Genomic DNA, 21,185 nt, shown 5'->3' with positions numbered 1-21,185 from the left:
TGTCTGTGTGTGAGTGTGTGTGTCTGCGTGTGTATGTGAGTGTGTGTGTCTGCGTGTGTGTATGTGTGTCTGTATGTGTGTCTGTGTCTGTGTGTGGACGGACTGATTCCTGAGCAGTGAAGATTGATGGGGCCTGAATCTGGGCTTCCGGGGAGAGGGTGCCGGGTGGGTGAGTGTTGGCAAGGCTGAGGATCTGAAGATGAGGAGGAGCCATTTAGATATCGAGGTGTTGGTGGATTGGAATCTGGCAGAGGTCAGCTCCCCACAGGGATTGAACGGGACTTGGTGTGACTCCAGGCCAAGACTCAGCTGGAAGCTCAGGAGCCAAGTGGCGTGAACTGGAACGGAGAGTCCGGAGCTCACTACGAGGTTGAACTGATTGCCTGTCCTTCTTCACCTCCCAGTCCCTCCCTCCCTCCCTCCCTCCTTTCTTTCTTTCTTTCCTTTCCTCCTCTCGTTCTTTCTTCCCTTCCTTTCTTTTCTTTCTGCTGGATCCACCAGCTCTTTCCTCTCACACTGCCCAAAGGTTGTACAGTTTCCTAAGAGGTTGCCTTTGACAGTCCTGGGTTGCGCCAATCTCCCAACCAACCACCTGCACCACCTCCCCCCCAACCCCAGCCCAGCCCCCAGGTACCTTCCTGTACCTTCCCCTGTAACCGGAAAAGATGCAAAACCTGCCGTACACCACCCCCCTCACCTCCATCCAGGGCCTCAAACACTCCTTCCAGGTGCCTCTCCTCCAACCTAGTTTACTGCATCAGGTGCTCCCAATGTGGTCTTCTCTACATTGGGGAGACCGAACATAAACTTTGCATCTCAGCCAGGCCCGCAGGGGCCAACCGGACCTCCCAGTCACCACCCATTTCAATTCCCCTTCCCACTCTCTTTCCAACACGACCATCCTTGGCCTCCTCCATTGCCATACCACGCCACAGATTGAAGGAACAACACCTCACCTTCCACCTGGGCAACCTACAGCCGGGAGGACTCAACATTGAGTTCTCCAATTGCAAATAACCTCCCTCCCTCCCACACTGTCAACTCCCTTCCCAGCCCCTCCCCATTCCTTCCTCTGCTCCCAGCCACCAACCAGATTCATTCCTCCCATTGACCAACCAGGTCGTACCCTCTGCCTGTCTTCACCTATTCCCACCTCACCATCCTGTCCCCACCACCCCCTTTATCTGCAGCTCCTCCCACACCCACCCCAGTCCTGAAGAAGGATGGCTAAAACAGCTCCTCCCACACCCACCCCAGTCCTGAAGAAGGATGGCTAAAACCGCACACACTATTCAAAATGTGGTCTCCCCAATGCCCTGTATAACTGAAGCATAGCCTCCTTGATGTTACATTCAATGCTTCCCATAATGAAGGGAAACATCCCATTAATCTTCTTTATCACCAGCTGGACTTACAGACTAACACTTTGTGAATCATACGCTGGAACTCCCAGATCCCTCTGCATTTTAGAATTCTGCAGTTGATTTCCAAGAGGGGCATGGATAAAGTAAGTAGCAAAGATCTTTTCTTTAGGGTGGGGCAGTTCAAAACTAGAAGGCATAGGTTTTTTAGATTAGATTCCCTACAGTGTGGAAACAGGCCCTTCGGCCCAATAAGTCCACACCAACCCTCCGAAAAGCAACCCACCCAAACCCCTTTTCCCTCTGACTAATGTACCTAACATTATGGGAAATTTAGCATGGCCAATTCATCCTAACCTGCACATCTTTGGACTGTGGGAGGAAACCGGAGCACACCCAAACAGACACAGGGAGAATGTGCAAACTCCACACAGACAGTTGCCCGAGGCTGGAATCGAGCCTGAGACCCTGGTGCTGTGGTGAGAGGGGAAGGATTTGAAAGGGACGTGAGATGCATCTTTTTCACACAGAGGGTGACATATATATTGGAATGAGCTGCCAGAGGAAGCGGTAGATGCAGATACAATTACATTTGAAAGACATCTGGACTGAAAGGAAAGGTTTAGAAGGATATGGGCCAAATGTAGGAAAATAGGACGAGTTCAGTTGGGAAACCTGGTCAGTATGGACGAGTTGGACCGAAGGGCCTGTTTCTGTGCTGGAAGAGTCAATGATATATTTGTCTTCTCAGAAATAGTGGAATCAGTTTGATACTTAAATGAATCGATTCTCCCTCAGAGTCTCCGTGCACTCGATTAATCACTTGTTACTGGAATGCTGATTGTACCAATCCAATTTAACTCTAATCCCTTTAAGTGCACACCCACCCCCAGTCCTGGAAGAAGGGGTACACCCGAAGCGTCGACTTCTCCACCTCCTGCTGCTGCCGGGCCTGCTGCGTTCTCCCAGCCTCCTGCCTGGCTATTTCAGTTTCCTGAGAGAACATGTAGTTTCTTGTCCCTCTAATTTCCACAGCAGCGCTGTACATTGAATGAGGCAGCTGTAATTACTCATGTCTCTATCATACAAGCAGAATCCTGTTCCAAGCTCTGGAAACTGCTGCTGGAATTGTACCTGCCCTTCAGACAGACAAATTTCAAAACTGTGTGAGACACAGCGTTGGGTTTTTTGAGGAGTGATTATATAAATTGGGCATGTTCTCACAGGTTAAAAAAAATGCTGAGAGGGGGCGGGATTCTGTCTTTTCAGACTTCCAAAGAATAGGATAATGTGATAAACTGCTTCGGGTTATCAGCGCATCCAGTGGATAAACCCTGCACGTAAAGGGATTAGAGTTAAATTGGATTGGTACAATTAGCATTGCAGTAACAAGTGATTAATCGAGTGCACGGAGACTCTGAGCGAGAATCGATTCATTTAAGTATCAAACAGATTCCACTATTTCTGAGAAGACAAATATATCATAGACTCATCCAGCACAGAAACAGGCCCTTCGGCCCAACTTGTCCATACTGACCAGGTTTCCCAACTGAACTCGTCCTATTTTCCTACATTTGGCCCATATCCCTCTAAACCTTTCCTTTCAGTCCAGATGTCTTTTAAATATAATTGTATCTGCATCTACCACTTCCTCTGGCAGCTCATTCCAATATATATGTCACCCTCTGTGTGAAAAAGATGCATCTCACGTCCCTTTCAAATCTTTCCCCTCTCTCCACAGCACCAGGGTCTCAGGCTCGATTCCAGCCTCGGGCGACTCTCTGTGTGGAGTTTGCACATTCTCCTCGTGTCTGAATGGATTTGCTCCTGTTTCTTCCCACAGTCCAAAGATGTGCAGGTTAGGATGAATTGGCCATGCTAAATTTCCTACAGTGTTAGGTGCATTAGTCAGAGGGAAAAGGGGTTTGGGTGGGTTGCTCTTCGGAGGGTCAGTATGGATTTATTGGGCCGAAGGGCCTGTTTCCACATTGTAGGGAATCTAATCTAAAAAACCTATGTCTTCTAGTTTTGAACTGCCCCACCCTAAAGAAAAGATCTTTGCTATTTACTTTATCCATGCCCCTCTTGGAAATCAACTGCAGAATTCTAAAATGCAGAGGCATCTGGGAGTTCCAGCGTATGATTCACAAAGTGTTAGTCTGTAAGTCCAGCTGGTGATAAAGAAGATTAATGGGATGTTTTCCTTCATTATGGGAAGCATTGAATGTAACATCAAGGAGGCTATGCCTCAGTTATACAGGGCATTGGGGAGACCACATTTTGAATAGTGTGTGCGGTTTTAGCCATCCTTATTTAATGAAGGATCTAAATGCATTGGAGGCAGTTCAGAGAAGATTTACAAAATCAAATAAATGGAGTGGGTTGTGTTATAAGAGTAAGTTCATTTACCATTGATTGTAGTGAAAGGTTTAGCCCAAGTGTGATGGCATGAAATTGGTTGAGAAAGATTCAAGTTGATTTGGTGGATTAGCCATGTTAAATTGCCGAGGGGATGTGCACGATTACATGGCTAGGGTAGAGGTGAGGATCTAAAATTTGGATTTAGGCTGGTGTCAGGAGCAACCATTTAATGCATGACTTTACTAACTAAAAAATGGCTTCTTAATGCAAGTAACATAAAATAACGTAGCAAGATGGCTTCCAGGAGCAATGGCATCTAACCCTGCTGAAAACTGCATTCCTGAATTTATTGAAAGAGATTAACAAACAATGCCCTGTTCATAGTATGAATTAACTAAGTAAGATATGACATTATTAAAGTATTCTAAATTGACCTTGGAAATTAGGTGTCCAGGAGATAAAGAAGTGCAAAACAAGTCAGTTCCCAGGAAAAATCAATGGCTCAATTTTATGTCTATTGGTCAAATCATTTCATTTTATTGGATTAATTTTGCAATTAAGGCTGTTCTGTTTGTTAAGAGACCTATAAAAGTCTGTGTTTTAAGATTGTGCGCAGCTTTCCCAGAGTACACACAGGTGCTTAACCCCGTGTTGCTGGAAATCTATGCCCAGCATCGTAATACATTGTTAAAACTTGCTAAAAGAGACCGAGCTGCTAGTGTTTATTTGACCGATCGCGGAACCATGAGGCCCCTCATGGGGGGTGGTCCAGATTTACAGAAGGATGGGATGCGGAAGATTGGTGTGGACTGGATGAGATGAATGGCCTGCTTACACCCTGTAGGGATTCCGTGATTGGATGATAGATTGGGAAGGCAGGGCTGGTTCCCACTGGAAGGAGGAGTAACAGATGGTGGATGGTGTTGACAAAGTGAAGGGTGAAAGGATGTGTCCTCTCCTGAGTCAGTCCAGAACTAGGGGGGCACTGACTTAATGTCAGAGATTGCCCTTTAAGGACAGAGATAAAGAGAATATGTTTTCTCAGAGGACTGTGAGACTTTGGAACTCTGCCTCAGAAGGAGGTAGAGGCAAGGTGACTCAATATTCTTGAGGCAGATGTGGATAGATTTGTGTGAGGAAGGGAATTAAGGGTTCTTGAGAATGAGATGGGAATGTGGAATTCAGAACAGAAACAGATCAGCCACGATGGTACTGAATAGGAGAGCACGGTTCGATGGGCCAAATGGTCTACTTCGGCACCTATTTTGGGTGTTTCTATGTATATTTTAAGTTTGTGAGGAACATATTAGATACATGAACATATGAAGGAAATACAGAACAGAACCAAAAAACTGAGTCCAATTAATGGGCTTAGTGGTTAGCACTGTGGCCTCACAGCACCAGGGACCCGGGTTCGATCCAGCCTCGGGTGATTATCTGCGTGGAGTTTGCACATTCTCCCTGTGTCTGTGTGTGGGTTTGCTCCGGTTTCCTCCCACAATCCAAAGATCTGCAGGTTAAGTGAATTGGCCATGCTAAATTCCCCATAGTGTCCAGGGACATGCAGGCTGGGTGGGTTAGCCATGGGAAATGCAGGGTCATTTGGATTGGGTAGGGGGTGGGTCTGGGTGGGATGCTCTTCGGAGAGTCGGTGTGGACTCAGTGGGTTGAATGGCCTGCTTCCACACTGTCGGGATTCTATATTCTAATTCATGCTAACATTCATTTGCATGTGTATGAAGGTACATCTATATCCAGAGATGTACATGGGGAGAGGGAGAAGAAGAGAAATGTGATTAAATTTAATTGCAGGGATTCTAAGAGGCATGAGAGATTCATTAAATGAGGACTATGTGGGATGAATTCATTTCTGTACTTAATATTCATCACAACTGCTCCCAGAGGATTGCCTTTAACTTTGTTTTCTAAATGGACCTAATTTGTTGATGCAAATTGAGCCCAATTAGCACAAAATTCCAATTAATATATTAAGCCTCACCACTTCCTTTTCAATTACTGAGGAAAATTAGAGACATATTTTTGCTGAAGCTCAGCTGAGCTGACATTGTCTTCCTTTAGTCCTGTCTCACTCACTCATCATTCCAGTTCTTGCTGATTTACCTTTGCTTACATAGTCTCCAACGAACGGTTTTCCTCCTTGTATTTTTCTCTCCCTGCATTGCCTTTCCCTCGTCTGTCTCTGTCATTTCCTCCTCCCCTACAATCCCTCCCTACTGCCCTCCATTCCCTGACTGCACCATGTTCGGTATGAGGGGTCATAATTTTAGGATAAAGAGGGAATCTCTTAAGAGTGGAGGGTTTGAGTTGTAAAGAGAGGTTGGACAGGCTGTGATGTTTTTCACTGGAGCATAGGAGGTTGAGGCGTGACCTTACAGAGGTTTATAAAATAACAAGGGCCATAACAAGGTGAATAAGGTCATTACTCTAAGGTGGGGGAGCTCAAAACTAGAGGGCATATTTTTAAGGTGGGAGTAACTTTTTCACACAGAGGGTGGTTCACGTGTGGAATGAATCACCAGAGGAAGTGGTGGATGGAGGTACAGTTACAATGTTTAAAAGACATTTGGACTGGTATATGAATGGGAAAGGTTTAGAGGGATATGGGCCAAATGCAGGCAAATGGGACACTAGTTCAGTTTTGGAAACTTGGTCAGCACAGACAAGTTGGACCAAAGTGTCTCCTTTTATGCTGTTGGACACTGTGAGTTTATGGCTGAGATGAGGTGAAATATCTTCACCCAGAGAGTGGTGGGTCCATGGAATTCACTGCCACAGGAAGCAGTTGAGGCCAAACCAATGTGTTTTCAAGAAGGAGGCATATGTAGCTTTATTGGCTAAAGGGATCAAGGGATCTGAGGGGAGGGTGGGATTAGAGTATTGAGCTCAATGATCAGCCATGATCAGATTGAGTGGAGGTACAGGCTCAAGGGGCCAAATAGCCTACTCCTGCTCCTACTGTCAATGTTTCTACGACTCTGGCCTATTTTGACATCACTGTTCTCTTTGCCTGACCAATGATGATCACACCTTAAGCTGTCTAGTCCCTAAGCCTTTGAAATTACCCTCCTAAACCTCACTGCTTCCCTCTTTATGGCCCTGTTTAAAATTCAGGTCTTTGACCGAGATTTTGGTCATCCCTCCCTCATTGGCTTGAAGCCCACTTTCATTCCACAGGGAAGCACCTTGGGATGGTAAACAATTTTAAAGGTGCTAAATAAATAGGCGTTGTTGCTGATTGCTTTGCAAACCTTATCCACATCGACATCTCAGGCCACTTCACCCGATTTAGAACGGGGACATAAGTTACGGATACGCAAACTCAAACTCACAGCCACACCATGAACTATTGGCATTGAGTTATTATCTTCACACCTGTCAGCCTCACCTTTTCCTCTTCATGGTAGAGGAAAATATTCCGAGTGCTGTTGTCTTTCAGGTAGGTGATCTGAAGGCCATTGGGATTCCCAATCTTGGTTGGTTGGAAGGTTGCATTGATATTGTCCACTTTAATCACGGCCTTGGGCTCTTTAGCCTAAGAAAGAGAGAGAGAGAGAGGGAGAGGGAAAAAATGAGAGAGAGAGGAGAACATCATTCTCCACTTTGTTGGCAAATTAAATATTAGCCACAACTGATGCGTTCACCGTCAATGGTTCATTATGCATGCATAATTTTCCCAATTTCCATGACCACTTCCAACCCCTCAAAACCTACCTCTGGGACCAATCTATCCTAGTGATGTCCAATTTAAATATTTTCTAGACAGTGACAGGGGCTTTTCATTTTACACTCATCAGAACTGGATCCAATCTTTGAAAGGGAACACCAATTTTGCTTTTATTCATTCACAAGATGAGGGCATCACTGGCCAGGCCAGCCTTTATTGCCCATCCCTAATTGGCCAGAGGGCGGTTTAAGAGTCAACCCCATTACTGTGGGTCTGGAGTCACATGTAGGCCAGACCAGGTAAGGATGGCAGTTTCCTTCCCTGAAGGACATTAATGAACCGGATGGTTTTTTTGTAACAATCGACAATGGATTATGGGACTAGATTGGGTTGGGATATCTGGTCGGCATGGACGAGTTGGACCGAAGGGTCTGTTTCCATGCTGTACATCTCTATGACTCTACTAAACTCTTAATTCCAGATTTATATTGAATTCAAATTCCACCATCTGTCGTGGTGGGATTTGAACCGGAGTTCCAATTTACACAGCATGAGGAGAGGAGGAAGGTGCAGTTGAGTCCGTTAACTGTTGTGCAAATCAGTGTTCCCTTTTATGTGGCTTTCCTCCGTCCCAATTATGCCGATTGCAAGAGATGGAGCTTTGTGCAGGGTTTCAGCTCCGTAACACCAAGCAATTCTCCGAGTCTGGTTTTTTTTGTCTCGAGGCTGGTTTGTGAAATGTTGTTGTGGCGTCATGGAGAGAGTAAATAAGGGATGACCAAATCCAGAACAAGATGGAGACAGTGCTGGTAATAGTTGCTATAATTGGGCCAGGTGATGTCATTTCCCATATCTGTCCTCCTTCACACATCAGTTTCAGGAACTGCAACTTGAGATTTTCTCCTTCTAAATACTGAAGGCAGTAAAAGCAATATGACCTTGGAGCTAGCTCAGGAGGAAAGGAAGAATGTCTGTTGCTACACCGTCCTTCGTGACCTCAGGAGCTCACAGACCATTCCACGTTTGCAATGTTGTTTCTTCCCTCCCTCCACTGCACCCCCCCCCCTTTCGTCTCTCCCATCTTAGTCTGAATGTTGGGAACATGGCACACTTTTAAAGTCAAAGGCAAAAGATTTAGAGGGAATTTGATGAAAGTCTTTTTCACCCAGAGGGTGTTGGGGGGGTGGCGTCTGGATTGAACTGCCTGGGAGAGGGGTTGAAACCTCCCAACCTTTAGAAAGTACTTGGACGTGCAACTGAAGTGTCACTCCTTAATTTTCAAGTCTCAATATTTTCACACAGAGGGTGGTGAGTGTATGGAATGAGCTGCCAGAGGAAGTGGTGGAGGCTGCTACAATTACAGCATTTAAAAAGCATCTAGAGGGATACATGAATAGGAAGGGTTTGGAGGGATATGGGCCAAATGCTGGCAAATGAGGCTAGATTAATTTAGGATATCTGGGGGGCATGGATGAGTTGGAGTAATGGGTCTGTTTCTGTGCTGTACATTTCTACGACTCAGGGCGGCACGGCGGCTCAGTGGTTAGCACTGCTGTCTCACAGCTCGAGGGACCTGAGTTCAATTCCACTCTCAGGTGACTGTCTGTGTGGAGTTTGTACATTCTCCCTGTGTCTGCGTGGATTTCCTCTGGGTGCTCCGTCCCTGGATGCTGCCTGACCTGCTGCGCTTTTCCAGCAACACATTTTCAGCTCAGGGATATATAGGTTAGGTGTATTAGTCAGGGGTCAATGTAAGTAACAGGGTAGGGAAATGGGTTTGGATGGGATACCCTTTGGAGAGTTGGTGTGGACTTGATGGGCTGAAGAGCCTGTTTCCACACTGTTGGGATTCTGTTTCCACGGCTACGGATCTAGTGTGGGTAGGAGTGTATTTTTGGCATGGGCCTAAGGGTCTCTGTATTGCATGATTCTATGAATCTCTCTGTTTTATTCCTCAAGGGGATGTGGGCAGTGATGGCAAGGCCAATATCTATTGCTTGTCTCTGAACTGAATGGCCATTTCAGAGGGCAGAGAAGAGTCAACCACATTGCTTTGGGTCTGGAGTCACACATACTGGGTAGACCAGGTAAGGATTTTCTCTGTAAAGGGGCACCGATGGATTTTCACAACAATTTGTATCCAGATTTAGTTGCACTGATCATGTCCACAGAGAAATAATCCCGGCACCTGGATGAGCAGCCACCATCTCCCTTCGGAGTCACCGTAGGAAACAGGGCAACCAATTTACACACAGGGAACTCCCTCACACAGCGATGGGGGAATGGCGAGGGGCTTGTTTTTAGTTGATTTAAGGATAAACACAGAATTTCAGAGATGGAGCTCCTTTGAGCCACTGGCCAGAGGATATTTTATATTCACCTGAGATAGTCACCTGCAGAGCCTTGGTTTAACATGTAAAGGTGTGCACAATCTGAGAGCACTGCACTCCCTCAGGATGACACTGCGAGGGTCAGCCTGGACTATTTGGTCAGGACCTGAACCATAACCAGAGGATTCTGGGATATTTGCAATATTGTGTCCAGTTCTGGTCGCCCTACTATAGGAAAGATACAGAGGCTTTGGAGAAGGTACAAAGAAGGTTTACCAGGATGCTGCCTGGACTGGAGGGCTTGCCTTATGAAGAGAAGTTGAATAAGCTCAGACTTTTCTCTCTGGAGAAAAGGAGGAAGAGAGGAGACCTGATCAAGGTGTACAAAATAATGAGAGGAATAGATAGTATCAATAGCCAGAGACTTTTCCCCAGGGCAAGATTGACTGGTACAAGAAGTCATAGTTTGAAGATATTAGGAGGAAGGTATAAAGGAGACATCAGAGGTAGGTTCTTTATGCACAGAGTTGTGAATGTATGGACTACATTGCCAGCTGTGTTGGTGGAAGCAGAGCCATTGCGGACATTGAAGCTACTGCTGGACATGCATATGGATAGCAGTAAGTTGAGGGGTGCATAGGTTAAGTTACTATATTCGACATTAGGATTAAATCTCGGCACAACATCGTGGGCCTAAGGGCCTGTTCTGTGTTGTAATTTTCTATGTTCGATGTCCAGAATTTGCTGCCGCCATATATGCCCTCACCAATTATTAGATTAGATTAGATTACAGTATGGAAACAGGCCTTTCGGCCCAACAAGTCCACACCAACCCGCCGAAGCGAAACCCACCCAAACCCCTACATTTACCCCTTACCTAACACTACGGGCAATTTAGTATGGCCAATTCACCTGACCCTGCACATCTTTTGGATGGTGGGAGGAAACCGGAGCACCCGGAGGAAACCCACGCAGACACGGGGAGAACGTGCAAACTCCACACAGTCAGTCACCTGAGGCGGGAAATGAACCCGGGTCTCTGGCGCTTTCATAACTTTTGGGTTGAAACTATTTTGTGGGATCTGGGTGATGATTGTTTTCATAGAGAATCATAGAATCCTTACAGTGCAGAGAGAGGTCATTCAGCCCATTGGTCCACACCGACTCTCCAAAGAGCATCCCACCCAGACCCATCCTATCCCTCTAACCCTGCATTTCCCATGGCTAATGCACCCTGCTTGCACATCCCTGGACACCATGGGTAACTTAGCATGGCCAATCCACCCTAACCTCTGGATTGTGGGAGGAAACCAGAGCACCTGGAGGAAACCCGCGCAGACACGGGGAGAATGTGCAAACTCCACACAGACAGTCACCCGAGGCTGGAATCGAACCCGGGTCCCTGGCGCTGAGGCAGCAGTGCTAACCACTGAGCTAGTTTTGTGCGGTCAATATAAAATCCTCCTGCTTTCTATTCAAACAGATCCCGCACTGAGCACTGTGTGTGTGTGAGACAGAGTGTGAGAGTGTGTGTATGTGTGAGAGAGGGAGGGAGAGAGAGAGAGAGACAGAGAGAGTGTGTGTATTTTTGTGAGTCACAGAGTTCCCTAACTGTATCCCACTGTGACCCACACACATCTGGAACACTGTGGAGATCCCACTGATGGAACTGTAGGATCACGGGGTGGGGGGGGGGGGGGGGGGGGGAGGAGGTAGGAAGGAATCTGCAGCGGGAAATGTGGAGGAACTGTATGAGTTGGGGAGGAAGGTCTGTAAGTACGGGCGAGAGGCAGTGGTGGAGAAAATTATGACGAGACCTTGTGTTTGCTTTTCAAGAAAGACCACATGATGCCTTGTTTTTAATTGTTGCTGGAGCCAAATTTCAAGGTTGAGTTATTTAGGCCACACCCAAAGTTTGAAAAACAGAAAATGCAAGATCACAAGCTGCCTCCTTGTGTAACACTCGCTCTGTTGGAACCGCCATGTCTCAAATATTGTGGCCCCCAAACTTTCAAGTCGAACTGCCCCCCAAGCCCCCCTACCCCAGCACCTATTCCCACTGTCCAGGCTGAAAGGTTGTGTTGAGCTGCTTTCTGACTGTTGCTAAGGCTCATTGGCTTCACAGGTCTGTCTGAACCATTACAGAGCTGACAACCGAGTGAAAATAAGTCCAGAACAACGTTAGACCTACATCGTGCTTGGTGAAATATTTCAGATTCCCATCAGCCTCCGACAGGACAAACTTCCTGTTCAGGAACTGCCCGTTATCTCGGCCACGTTTCCATAGAAACCCTTCTCTGTAGCCTAAGGGAGAAAACACATGGAAACAACAGGTTATTTAATACAACAATTGTATTGTGAGACTAAGGCACCTGTGTATATGTGGAGGTTTTTTTAAAAATTCATTTGTGGGATGTGGGTGTCACTGGCTGGGCCAGCATTTGTTGCCCATTCCTAGTTGCCCCTTGGGAAGTTGGGGGTGAGCTGCCTTCTTGAACTGCTGCAGTCCACGTGCTAGAGGTAGACCCGCAATGCCAGTAGGGGGGGAATTCTAGGATTTTGATCCAGCGACAGTGAAGGCATGGCGATAAGTTTCCAAGTCAGGGTGCTGAATGGCTTGGAGGGGAACTTGCAGGGGGTGGTGTTCCCAAGTACCTGCTGCCCTGGTCCTTCTAGATGGAAGTGGTCGTGTGTTTGGAAGGTGCTGTCTGAGGATCTTTGCTGAATTTCTGCAGTGCTTCTTGTAGATAGTCCGCACTGCTGCTACTGAGCACCAGTGGTGGAGGGATTGACTGTTTGTAGATGTGGTGCCAACTAAGCAGCTGCTTTGTCCTGGATGGTGACCTTCTTGTGTATTGTTGGAGCTGCACCCAGGCAAGCAGGGAGTATTCCATCACACTCCTGACTTGTGCCTTGTAGATGGTGGGTAGACTTGGGATGTGAGGAGCTGAGTTACTTGCCACAGAATCCCTAGTATCTGACCTGCTCTCGTAGCCACTGTGTTTAAGTGGTGAGTCCAGTTGAGTTTCTGGTCAATGGTAACCCCAAGGATAGAGTCACACAACATGGAAACAGAGTCTTTGCTCCAACTAGTCCTAACAACTTAGAAGTCTCGTTATCCAGTTATCTGTTTAGATTAGATTCCCTACTGTGTGGAAACAGGCCCTTCAGCCCAACAAGTCCACACCGAGCCTCCGAAGGACTCCTGCAGACCCATTTCCCTCTGACTAATGCACCTAACACTACGGGCAATTTAGCATGGCCAATTCACCTGACCTGCACATCTTTGGATTGTGGGAGGAAACTGGAGCACCCGAAGGAAACCCACGCAGACACGGGGAGAATGTGCAGACTCCACACAGACAGTCGCCCAAGGCTGGAATCAAACTTGGGACCCTGGTGTGTGAGACAGCAGTGCTAACCACTGAGCCACCGTGCTGCCCATAGTTGTCAAGTGATTTCTGACATGCTCATAAATAGGATAGAATTCAGCCATTTTACCTCCAGCTTCTTCCTTTCATTCGTACAACAGTTTTAAGTTCCTTCACTATGATGCAACATACCATTTTAATTTGATTTACTGGAGATTGGAGTGGCTTATTTAATTGAAAACTTTCCCTGAACTTGTGTACCAATAATTTACTCAAGATTACATAATATCAAAAATACTTTCTAGCTATCTGCTGCCAACAAGTGAAAATTATGGAACCAACAGCATTAGGATTTCAGTTAGTTGTGCCTTCAGCCATCGTGCACCTAAACTCTGGGATTCCATCCCAAAACTTCCCACCTCACCCTTTCTTTAAAAGGCAACCACTTTGATGCAGATTATGGCAGGCCTCTTAACACTTCCTTTGACTTAGTGACAATGTTTGATTAATGTACCAAAGTAGTCACAGTAGTGTAAAGGTGCGACATAAGTGCAAGCTGTGTTCTATATAAGTCCATCTTTACAAACTTGGTCTGCCTGGAGTATTTTGAACTGGATTGAAGCACTTGTGATTAGACACATTTAAAGTGATAAGCTAAGAACTTTCTACAAGAAGGTGCAGGAAGGCTGTTTTTGATGACTGGGTCACAGAGTAAGGATAATGGATAGGTCCCTTAGGCCAGAGACGAGGAGGAACTTCTTCACCCAGAGAGTGGTGAGATTGTGGAATTCTCTGCCCCAAGAACTTGAGGCCAAAATGTTGAAGATTTTCAAGTAAGATGTAGATATAGTTATTAGGACTAAAGGGATCAAAGGATATGGGAAGGAACAGAGCAGTGAGTTGGATGACCAGCCATGATCATATCAATTGGCAGAGCAGGCTTGAAAGGCCTAGTGGCCTACTCCTACTCCTATATTCTGTTTCTATTAAATGCCCTTGTTGACATTGTCAGTTTGATTTGGATAGAGACAGAGACATAAAGCATGGAAACAGCCTCTTCAGCCCAACGTGTCCTTGTGGACCAGGTTTCCTAAACTGAACTGGTCCTATTTGCCTGCGTTTGGCCCATATCCCCCGAACATACTTGTCCAAATGTCTTTTAAATAGAACATAGAACATAGAAGAATACAGCGCAGTACAGGCCCTTTGGCCCTCGCTGTTGCGCCGATCCAAGCCCACCTAACCTATACTAACCCACTATCCTCCATATACCTATCCAATGCCCGCTTAAATGCCCATAAAGAGGGAGAGTCCACCATACTGGCAGGGCATTCCATGAACTCACGACTCGCTGAGTGAAGAACCTACCCCTAACTTCAGTCCTATATCTACCCCCCCCTTAATTTAAAGCTATGCCCCCTTGTAATACCCGACTCCATACGCGGGAAAAGGTTCACACTGTCAACCCTATCTAACCCCCTAATCATCTTGTACACCTCAATCAAGTCACCCCTAAACCTTCCTTTCTCTAATGAAAACAGCCCCAAGTGTCTCAGTCTTTCCTCATACGATCTTCCTTCCATACCAGGCAACATCCTGGTAAACCTCCTCTGCAACCGTTCCAGTGCCTCCACATCCTTCCTATAATATGGCGACCAAAACTGCACACAATATTCCAGATGCGGCCGCACCAGAGTCTTATACAACTGCATCATGACCTCAGGACTCCGGAACTCAATTCCTCTACCAATAAAAGCCAGTACGCCATATGCCTTCCTCACCGCACTATTTACCTGGGTGGCAACTTTCAGAGATCTGTGTACATGGACACCAAGATCCCTCTGCTCATCCACACTAACAAGTATCCGACCATTAGCCCAGTACACCATCTTTTTGTTATTCTTCCCAAAGTGAATCACCTCACACTTAGCTACATTAAATTCCATTTGCCACCTTTCTGCCCAGCTCTGCAGCCTCTCTATATCCTGCTGTAACAGTACTGCAAATGTGGCCTTACCAATGACTTGTACAGCTGTAACATAATGTCACAACTCCGATACTAAATGATCTGACTGATGAAGGAAAGCATGCCAAACACCTTCTTCGCCACCCTGTCTACCTGTGACACCACTTTCAAGGAACTATACATCTGCACCCCGAGGGCGGTGTCAGAAAACTCCCCAGGGCCCTACCATTTACTGTGTAAGTTCTACCCTAGTTTGTCTTAAATAAAGATGTTGCATTTTAAAAAATCTAAATTAAACTCCATCTGCCATTCCTCAGCCCACTGGCCCAATTGATCAAGATCCCACTACACTCTTAGGTAACTTTGTTCACTGTCCACTATGGTATTAATTTTGGTGTCATCCGTAAACTCACTAACCATGCCTCCGAGATTCTCATGGATGGTTGCACGTTCGAGTCAGAGGGTCAACACAAACTTTTATTCCAGGAGTTATCACACCACCTATATTAACACTCTAGAATAGAACAAATGGGAGGAGGAGTAAGCCATTCAGCCCCTCATGCCTGTTCCACCATTCAAGACAATCACTGTAAATTAGCTTAATGTATTTGCCTTGGTTCCCTCAATACCTTTGTTGACAGTGGGGATTCAGTGAAGGTGTCAAATAGTGCATATCGTAATACTATAGAATCTTTACAATGCAGAAAGACGCCATTCGGCCAATCGAGTCTGCACTAACCCTCCAGAGAGCATCCCATCCAGACTCGTCCCATGCCTGTAAGCTCACACGGGGTCATTATCTTGGCTAACCCACCCAGCCCTGCACATCCCTGGACACTATGGGGCAATTTCCCAAAGCTAGCCCACCCTAACCTGCGCATCTTTGAACACTATGGGGAAATTTCCCATGGCTAACCCACCCTAACCTGCAAAGCTTTGAACTGTGGGAGGAAACCAGAGCACCCAGAGAAGGCCCACGCAAATTGTACAGAATCCAACTTTAACTAAAGAGACGATCAAGATGTTGCGGATCCTAGTCAGCACAGACGAGTTGGAGTAAAGGCTCTGTTTCCATTCTGTATGACTCTATGACTGGGAGGAATGGAAATTCTAGTGCTATACATCTGTGGTTTAACCATGCAGATAAAACCCAGGAGAAATTCCAAAACACCTTCCTTTTTTGTTCAAAACCTGGAGGTTGGGAAGAATTTGCCACACCCTGAGCTTGCACTGACTGCTACCTGAGCAGCTGTTGGCTCTTGCCTGAAGCACGTTTTAATCTGTCAAAGAATGAAGGGAGCCTCACTGTCAACTTGAGTTCACTTCAACCTGAGCAGTTTCCACAAAAAGGAACAGAATCCCAAAATTCCCTGAGAGGACGTTTGTCTGGCGGGATTGCAAATCCTGGGCATTTCACACACCAGTGCCTTTGCTAACATCAGGCCACTGTATAAAAACCTGCTGCACACAGATTTACCACTTTATTGCTAGTTCTACTGATCGTTTCTCTACACCACCCAACCCTCCCATTGCCTCTGGGTCCGAGGCAAACTATCATCAGTTAAAGGCTGTGAGACTGGAAATGTAGGAGCAAAGACAGGATAAGAGATATCTCCGAGAGACACCAGTCGGTGTACAGGTATCTCGCTGAGAGACACCGGTCGGTGTACAGGTATTTCGCTGAGAGACACCGGTCACTGTACAGGTATCTCGCTGAGAGACACCAGTCGGTGTAGAGATATCTCGCTGAGACACCAGTCGGTGTACAGGTATCTCCCTGAGAGACACCAGTCGGTGTACAGGTATCTCCCTGAGAGACACCAGTCGGTGTACAGATATCTCGCTGAGACACCAGTCGGTGTACAGGTATCTCCCTGAGAGACACCAGTCGGTGTACAGGTATCTCCCTGCGAGACACCAGTCGGTGTACAGGTATCTCCCTGAGACACACCGGTCGGTGTACAGGTATCTCCCTGAGAGACACACCGGTCGGTGTACAGGTATCTCCCTGCGAGACACACCGGTCGGTGTACAGGTATCTCCCTGAGAGACACCAGTCGGTGTACAGGTATCTCCCTGAGAAACCCCAGTCGGTGTACAGGTATCTCCCTGAGAAACCCCAGTCGGTGTACAGGTATCTCTCTGAGACACACCGGTCGGTGTACAGGTATCTCCCTGCGAGACACCAGTCGGTGTACAGGTATCTCCCTGAGAAACCCCAGTCGGTGTACAGGTATCTCCCTGAGACACACCGGTCGGTGTACAGGTATCTCTCTGAGACACACCGGTCGGTGTACAGGTATCTCCCTGAGACACACCGGTCGGTGTACAGGTATCTCCCTGAGAGACACCGGTCGGTGTACAGGTATCTCCCTTAGAGACACACCGGTCGGTGTACAGGTATCTCCCTGAGACACCGGGTCAGTGTACAGGTATCTCCCGGAGAGACACCGGTCGGTGTACAGGTATCTCCTGGAGAGACACCAGTCGGTGTACAGGTATCTCCCTGAGAGACACCGGTCGGTGTACAGGTATCTCCCGGAGAGACACCAGTCGGTGTACAGGTATCTCCCTGAGACACACTGGTCGGTGTACAGGTATCTCCCTTAGAGACACCAGTCGGTGTACAGGTATCTCCCTTAGAGACACCAGTCGGTGTACAGGTATCTCCCTGAGAGACACCAGTCGGTGTACAGTTATCTCCCTGAGACACACCGGTCGGTGTACAGGTATCTCCCTTAGAGACACACCGGTCGGTGTAAAGGTATCTCCCTGAGACACACCAGTCGGTGTACAGGTATCTCCCTTAGAGACATCAGTCGGTGTACAGGTATCTCCCTGAGAGACACCAGTCGGTGTACAGGTATCTCGCTGAGACACACCGGTCGGTGTACAGGTATCTCCCTGAGAGACACCAGTTGGTGTACAGGTATCTCGCTGAGACACACCAGTCGGTGTACAGGTATCTCCCTGAGAGACACCAGTTGGTGTACAGGTATCTCCCTGAGACACCGGGTCAGTGTACAGGTATCTCCCGGAGAGACACCGGTCGGTGTACAGGTATCTCCCGGAGAGACACCGGTCGGTGTACAGGTATCTCCCGGAGAGACACCGGTCGGTGTACAGGTATCTCCCGGAGAGACACCGGTCGGTGTACAGGTATCTCCCGGAGAGACACCGGTCGGTGTACAGGTATCTCCCGGAGAGACACCGGTCGGTGTACCCCAGTTGGTGTACAGGTATCTCCCTGAGAAACCCCAGTCAGTGTACAGGTATCTCCCCGAGAAACCCCAGTCGGTGTACAGGTATCTCCCTGAGAAACCCCAGTCGGTGTACAGGTATCTCTGTGACAGAAATTGAGAATCAACAGCATTGGTGAGGTTGGGCAGTTGTGGCTGGGAATGGGTGATGGGATGGCAAAGTGGGCACATTATTTGGCTGAAAGTGGCTGTATTCGGTGATGTCAGCTCAGAATGTCTTTCTCAGTGCCAGTCTCGGGATTTGCTGTGTACCCGCTGTGGCCCGTGGGCACTGCTGGAGTTCCTGGGAGAGGCGGGACTGGGATCTTTCTCTGTTGGTTTTCAGGTAAATTGGAGTGTCATGTGTCACTCTTTTCATCCCAAGGTCACAGCTCAAAACCCCTGTACTCCAGAGATTTAGGCACGTCCCTGCTCACTCTCCCGGCATGGAACCAAACATTTCTGATCGAGCAGCAACTATTGCCACGCAGAGGATATCTCTCTGGTTTCTTGGGTCAACATTAAACCCAAAACTAAAATGTGGGCCATTGTCAAATTGGCGTTTGCGGTGAGTAAGTTTGGCTGCTTCATTTGAAGTTGAGACTACACTGCCTAGCCTACTTCATTAGTCATAAAACACTTTGAGACACCCCTGGTGCTACATAAATGTAAGGGCTCTCTGCTTTGAACCTGAGGGAGTGGTCCTGATCTGACTGCAGTTTAACCCGGTTCTGGAGTGGAGATTTCAATGCCTTTGGTTATTAAAGTGCACACCATGAGTCTTTGCTCACTTCGCAAGGGAAAGGGCTAACCATAAGCTTTTACATCCAGGTCACTTCTCCGTGGTTTTGAGTAAGTGGGGCTTATTGCTAAAGAGAGAAACAGTGTGAGCTAAATTTGTCTTGGAGACTTGGTGATAGGATCAAAACTAAACACAAGTCTGACCGACTCTGTTGCCTGGGAGAGGCAGTCAGCAGTAGAGAGATAATACGTCTCTCTCAATTTTCTGTGGTAATTCTGAGGACAGTGGTTCCTCTTTATGAAAACTGCACTAATTTCAGTCAATATCACCAGGGCAGGTTGGCTAACTGATAAGACTGGGGCTGCTAAAAAAACTGCAACTAAAAATGGTCGGGTTTCTTCAAAGTACCAAAACACACAGTGCTGTGCCAGTCGGCTGTGGAGACTGGACTGGACTGGACTGGACTGGACTGGACTGGACTGGACTGACTGCTCACAACGTGCTGCTTTCTCACACCAGGCTCTGCCTCTCTCGATCCCCGAGTTGCTGTAATCAATGTGCGGTTGTACCAAACACAGAAGAAGGTTCTAGATCCGAATGCCAATGCTTTTGCACTTTTCACTCCTGAGCTGCAGGCATCGCTAACTGGGCCCATCACTCACTGCTCTGAGTAACGGGTGATGAGATGCCCCCATGTTCTAGTACATCGTACAAACTCTAGAGTGAGGAGAAAGGCCATTCAGCCCATTGAGTCTGCGCTGACCCTCTGAAGAACATCCCACCCAGTACCCATAACCCCACACTTAACATGGCCAATCTACTGATGCTGATGAAGGGCTCTGGTCTGAAACGGCGACTCCCCTGGAGAGAGCTTGGATTCTAGCACCACTCTAATCTCGACCCAATCTACTTAAGATGTACCTCTTTGGACTTGTAATCATAAAATCCCTACAGTGTGGAAGCAGACCATTTGACCCATCAGATCTACACTAACCCTTTGGAAAGCATTCCATCCAGACCCACCCCTCCTTCTCTATCCCTGTAACCCTGCATTTCCCATGGCCAATCCACCTAAGCTACACATCCCTGGTCACTATGGAACAATTTAGCATGGCCAATTCACCCTGATCTGCACATCTTTGGACTGTGGGAGGAAACCGGAGCACCCGGAGGAAACCCACGCAGACACGGGGAGAATGTGCAAACTCCACAGAGATGGTCGCCTGAGGCGGGAATTGAACCCGGGTCTCTGGCGCTGTGAGGCAGCAGTGCTAACCACTGAGCCACTCATAGTCATTTGATAAATCTGCTTTGCCCCCCTCAGAAGGCAATCCAATCAATTGCCCTGGACTGGAGGGTTCCATTCCTGAGCAGGTGTTGGTGAAGCGATCTCCGACAGTTCCCAGCTCACATTTACTGATTCCTGACTGTTTTATTTCCAGATTTCAAAAAGAAGTTCAAAATTCTCAATTCTCCTGATGGGATTTAAACGTGGTCCTGTAGACCCCAGTTCATCACCATTCCCTTGACCATGGTCGGCGACCCACAGTCAACAGGTTAAAGGAGGGAAAGGTGCCCTGTTTCCAATCACTGCCCAGTGATCAATGTCGAGCGTAGGATCAGATTATGTTCTGGTTCCTTCCGTAGCCAAATAGCCGGCCAGATCTTCAAAGCCTGTGACCGGGGCCAAGGATCGAAGGAACAGGAGAAGGAGTGGACTATCTCAGTGTCGAGTCACTGTCACCTTTCGAAATGGTCATCACGGATCTTAAGCACAACCTGATGCCCCTCTGCCAGCCTAATGCTTCCCTGAGAGGCAAAACAGTCTCTGTGTCAGCCCTCAATGTATTCCAACGATGAAGATGCAGCAATCTTCAGGGAGAGGGAATTCCAACAAACTTGCAATTACCTCTGAATGAGATATGTCCTCCCATTCTCTGAGTGTCATGATCAGCCCCTTATCCTGACTCTGTGCCCTGTGTTTTCGATTGCCCTCTGTCTATGCTAATACAAGCCACAGCTGCCATTGCCCCAGGTGACCATAGGGCTGGGGGAGAGAGAGAGCGCGTGCGAGAGAGAGCAAGAGTCAGACAGAGAGAGTGAGAGACAGAGACAGAGACAGAGAGAGAG

The 21,185-nt window shown here is 47.4% G+C and overlaps 1 protein-coding gene across 1 annotated transcript in view; it reads right to left on the bottom strand.

Annotated features, from left to right (window-relative positions):
- Nucleotides 1-21,185, bottom strand: part of LOC122542114 (arf-GAP with dual PH domain-containing protein 1-like) — a gene marked incomplete at its 5' end in the record, with an annotated part of 45,076 nt that overhangs the window by 13,135 nt on the left and 10,756 nt on the right. Inside the window, 3 exons of the mRNA XM_043679500.1 lie at nucleotides 7,129-7,275; nucleotides 11,929-12,043; nucleotides 12,728-12,732. Of these exons, the coding sequence (XP_043535435.1) occupies nucleotides 7,129-7,275; nucleotides 11,929-12,043; nucleotides 12,728-12,732 (267 nt within the window). The remainder of the gene's footprint in view (nucleotides 1-7,128; nucleotides 7,276-11,928; nucleotides 12,044-12,727; nucleotides 12,733-21,185) is intronic.

The sequence above is a fragment of the Chiloscyllium plagiosum genome, chromosome 39 (genome assembly GCF_004010195.1).
Source record: "Chiloscyllium plagiosum isolate BGI_BamShark_2017 chromosome 39, ASM401019v2, whole genome shotgun sequence".
Lineage (NCBI taxonomy): Eukaryota > Metazoa > Chordata > Chondrichthyes > Orectolobiformes > Hemiscylliidae > Chiloscyllium > Chiloscyllium plagiosum.
The sequence above is the reverse complement of the archived record's forward strand: the minus strand, read 5'-3'. Positions and strand labels throughout refer to the sequence as shown.